The sequence below is a fragment of the Carya illinoinensis genome, chromosome 7 (genome assembly GCF_018687715.1).
Source record: "Carya illinoinensis cultivar Pawnee chromosome 7, C.illinoinensisPawnee_v1, whole genome shotgun sequence".
Taxonomy (NCBI): Eukaryota; Viridiplantae; Streptophyta; class Magnoliopsida; order Fagales; family Juglandaceae; genus Carya; species Carya illinoinensis.
The window spans coordinates 31,470,471-31,475,140 of record NC_056758.1 but is presented as its reverse complement, the minus strand read 5'-3'; the positions used below and the strand labels follow the sequence as shown (position 1 = coordinate 31,475,140).

At 31.1% G+C, this 4,670-nt stretch overlaps 1 protein-coding gene across 1 annotated transcript; it reads right to left on the bottom strand.

Moving 5' to 3' along the window:
• Window positions 1-1,474: 1,474 nt before the first annotated feature.
• Window positions 1,475-3,535, bottom strand: LOC122314747 (probable glycerol-3-phosphate acyltransferase 3). The gene is made up of 2 exons (XM_043130316.1): window positions 2,688-3,535; window positions 1,475-2,545 (listed from the first exon to the last, which is right to left on the bottom strand). The coding sequence occupies exons 1-2, from the start codon at window positions 3,453-3,455 to the stop codon at window positions 1,643-1,645; spliced, it is 1,671 nt and encodes a 556-aa protein (XP_042986250.1). The 5' UTR covers window positions 3,456-3,535; the 3' UTR covers window positions 1,475-1,642.
• Window positions 3,536-4,670: the final 1,135 nt, after the last annotated feature.

Sequence of the window (4,670 nt, the reverse complement as noted above, 5' to 3'; positions counted from 1 at the left end):
CATTTATATAAAGAATGACGTTTTAAATGAGGTATTGTTTAAAATTTGTGTTTAAACAGTTTTTATTTAATAAATTATTATTAGGATAATTTTATGTATAATTGTGAAATGTATAAATATTGAGTAATTGTTTTAAAAAAGAATAAAATCTATTAATTAAAAATTAATTTTTTTCTATAAATCTCATATTTTATTTACTTTTTTTAAAACTATTATATGATAATTATATAATTTACTATTATAAATATCTTTTTTTTTTATTATTATTATCTATTTTTATGAAAATATTTTATTTTTTCTTAAAGACTTTGTTTCTCCTCCAATGGGCGCTACGTACCAGGGCTATACGCCGGCCTTTCTAGGGAAAACAAAAGTCGGAAGGATGAATCATGAGTTCACGTTGATCTGATTTTTATCATGCTTCGTACTCAGCATTAAGAGCAGTGATAGGGATATTATTCTATTACTAATTATTTATTAAAAATTTTTATTTTTAAAATTATTTTTATTCAAATAAAAAATAAAAATATATATAATTTTTTTTAAAAATCAATTCTTTAATTATTAAATAAAATAAAAATAAAAATAAATAAATAAATAATAGATGAATAATCCTATTATTTTTCCCAGCATTAATGCAGGAGCGTCAAACAGCTCAAACGTCTACCCCTTCAGAAATCTGTTTCCCACCATATTAATTGCACCCTCGTATTTTTCTCCTAATTAGTCTACCAAAATAATTATAAGAACAGATACTTTTTGCCGTCTGAAATATACTGTTTAATTTTACTGTTTATCATTTTAGTTTTTTTTTTTTAAATTTTTTATTTAATAATTAAGAAAATAATTTTAAGTGTATTTATATATATTTTAATTTTTTTAAAAATTTAAATATATTAAAAATTTTAAAAATAATAATAATAAATTTAAAATAAAATAAAATAATAGGCTACAGAGTAGCACCGCTATTGTAAAAATATAGAATAGTTATAAGATTATCCTTCCTAGCTAGCTACGTGATAACAGAACTTCATGAAACAAATTATATTTCTTCTGAATAATCATAATGTATTATTTTTCATGCCAAAAGATAGTATTATGTTATTATTATTCAACAAAAGAAATGAAAAAAAAAAAAAATACAAAGATCAACACTTGCAGTACTTCAACTGCATGCAGTAGTAGTAGTACACTCGAAATCAAGTGATTAACATGATCGATCGATCACTTAGCTCCATCGACATACATGCATGTTCATCACTTAGCTTAATTATATACATGAGAAATGCTACACATCATCCTATACCACACACTTTATATATTAAAATATTATTTTTTATTTTTTTTATTTTTTATTTTATTTTATTATTATTAAACTAATTAAATTATTTTATTTATCATCCACACACTACATATTTATTATAGAAAAAATAAAAAAAAAATTAAAATAAATATAGTGTGTGAAGTGTGAGGATGACAAATAGATTTTTCCTTATATACATTTATATTATGCATGCATGGATGCTAGCTGTAATCGGGAACATGTATCCAATGATCAGTCAGAAGAGGTCGTTACAGATGGACCTCATTGCATTAATTATTAGTCGGCAATTTCTGCACCCAAAACGTGTTCGGCTATCCTCTATTTACGACTGACGATCCCTTCGTTACCGGCCAATATCACATACTTGTCTTTTCGTGTAAGCTTCGTGCATTCAAATCCCAGAGCCTTTCCGATCTCACCTTGCACGTGGTTTGCGACATCGAACTTCGATTTCTCCCCGTTTAGATAAGTGCAGGAACCAGACACCTTCTCCAGGAATTGAACGGTGTACGATGGTGCTGGGTTCATGAGGAAGAAAAATGGGTCCAGACACTTGAGCCCACCGGCTGTCGTGCCATAAAGCATGGTAACGTGGGAGTCAATTGCAACGGGAACTATTTCCTCTGCCAATTCTGCAAACAAGGGACTGAATCTCAAGAGATAAGATTCTCTACAGGTCGTCCCTTCAGGGCAAATAAACATGTCTCCTTGGTTCAACAAACTCTCAATCGTCCTGGCATCTTGATCACGGTTCCTTGTTAATCGGACGGTTTTGATGGGTGATAACATCTCTGAAACCCTGCTTAGGCTGTACGAGACACCCCTAAGAGAACTGCTTTTTAAGATCACAGAAAGGAAAATGGGGTCCAAGAGAGTTTTGTGATTGCAAGCGTAAAGGACACCTTTGGATTTATGTATAAATTCTTTGCTGGTGTTTGGATAAAGAGAATGTGGAGTTTTTGGCATTGCTGGAGCTGTGAGGTGCATTCCTAAAAAGGCATCGAGAGGAATAGATATGTCGGTGGGCAGTGATAAGCTAATAAGAAGCCTGGAAATAGAAAGGACAAACCCAAATGGCACCCAAACGAATAGAGCTAGAGCATTCAGAGGGGTTGGTAGCAGAGCCAATCTACCATCGTGAAAGATGAGTGGTCTGGGGTATTTTTCTCTTGGTAGGTTTTGCCAGCTTCTCTTGTCAGCTTTGTCAACCAAATATATCTCCTGTTGCCACAATTTTACGAAGCAGAGTTAATACTGATCAAAATAGAAAGCGATAGAGAGTTGGTATATATAATTCATGGAGATTTGAAAGCCTATCTTTTTCATCTTCCTTTTGGAAAAAGAGGTTAGAAGAGATCGATACCTTGCAATGTTGGGAGAATAGTTGGTGATGACCATGAACTTTGTGGAGTCCATTAATGCCAATTATGTTTGTACCAACAGCTTTGTTCTCTCTAAGGATTTCCTCTAAACCAATGATATTCTTCTCCTCCTCCTCCATGAGTCCCACAAAATAGCCATGGAATACCTTTAGCTCTCTCCCAACAACAACATCAATCTCCAGATAATCCTTTAGGAAACTCTCAATCATGACTAGTGGAAGCTCACTCACAGATACTTTTCTCACACCCCTTCTCAGCACTTGATTAAAGATCTCCAACCCAACGTCTTCCAAGAAAAACTTTGGCAAAACGGAACTTCCAACTCTGAAGCTCTCTTTCTTTATCCCAAAGAAACAAACCATGACCATAATCCTCAAGCCCGTCTCTTCACTAACCAAACAAATGAAAGGGTATAAAAGCAAGAGAACAAAAGCCCTTAAGAAGCTCCCAGCTTCAAAGGCCACCAGCATGAAATATGGGAAAAGGGACGATGATTTTAGCAGAGCTCCCTCCACACTGAACATCAAAGTTTTGCTCGAGAGGTCTGATCTGAGGGCAAGAGAAGCAGTACTATATTTTTGACATTGAAACTGGTATAAATGGTCGTTGCTGTGAAGTCCTCCTGGGAAATATTTAGGTTTTCTAAAGAGAATGCAGTAGAAAAACAAGAAAAGGGTTTTGAAGAAATAGCGTTTAGACATCATTGGTACGGATGCTGGCTGTGTTAACTCGATATATCGTAGAATCATATATGAGTAGTAGTACCACTTGTATTGGATCAAGCAGGAGCCGGACTTATATACAGAGCCGGATATAATAAAGTCCTTAGTCTACCCTTGTTATTACAACAATGGCATCACGTCTACTATGAGCCAGCTCCGTTTGACCTTTCGTTCCATGCATGCAACTTCCTTAAGTTGCCAATATTTGACTAATTAATGATAAATATCCGAAGAATTGAAAAGGTCTTCTAATGATAAATATCCGAGGAATCGGAAAGGTCTTCGGGAGAGATACGTTTTTCGTCGGTACCCTTTTATACACGTTTACATTAATAGTATATGAATATCATAAGATATTATTTATAAAATTCAAATTTAATAATTTATACATCAAATTAAATTATGTCATTATTTGATACGTTTGCTCTACGACTAACTTGAATTTAGAATTTCTCAATACAAAATATAGAAAAAATGTTTTTGTATTCGAACTACCTGCAGCCTTTTAATTTAAAAGGATTTATAGCATATATAAAATTAAAATTAATAGTCCAAATTACTAGACTTTAATAATTTACGCCCTTGATTGAGATGTTTGATCAGTTACTGCATGTTTAGGATTACGGTGTAAGATATAACTTATAACTTAAATAATAAGTTCTACTATTAAAAAGTTATTTATTGTTTATTAACCATATGTTTAAAATATTTTCAAACATATTATGTTTGTTTGGAAACAAACTAAAAAAATATTTTCTAAGGTAAAAATGACTATTATTTAAATTTTTAAAAATTACTATCATATCTTTAAAAGTTTAAAAGTTGTAATTATTTTAAAATTGTATAGATATTTTTGTCAATTGGCAGTCTTTTTAAAATTCAAACATATTTTTTAAAATGATACTTTTCCTCAACGTATTTTTTAGCTTATTTGAGATTAAAAATGCTTTAATATGTAACATCCAAACGGTCTAATTTTTTCATTAAAGAGTTTTTAAAAATATTTAAGCACTTTTTAAGATTCCTAACGCAACCCAAACAGGCCCTTAAAGGCTACTTATAAAAGCTAACTAAGATATATAGATTTGTGGTACAACTTTAACGATTAGATTTTAAGGAAAATGCTAAATATATTTTTAAAAAAACTTATAAAAAATTTATTTCTCCGTATGTCAATTATTAATATGTTAAAAATCATAAAATTTGAAATTCAAAAAGAAAACTAACAAAATGAGTTTTGTA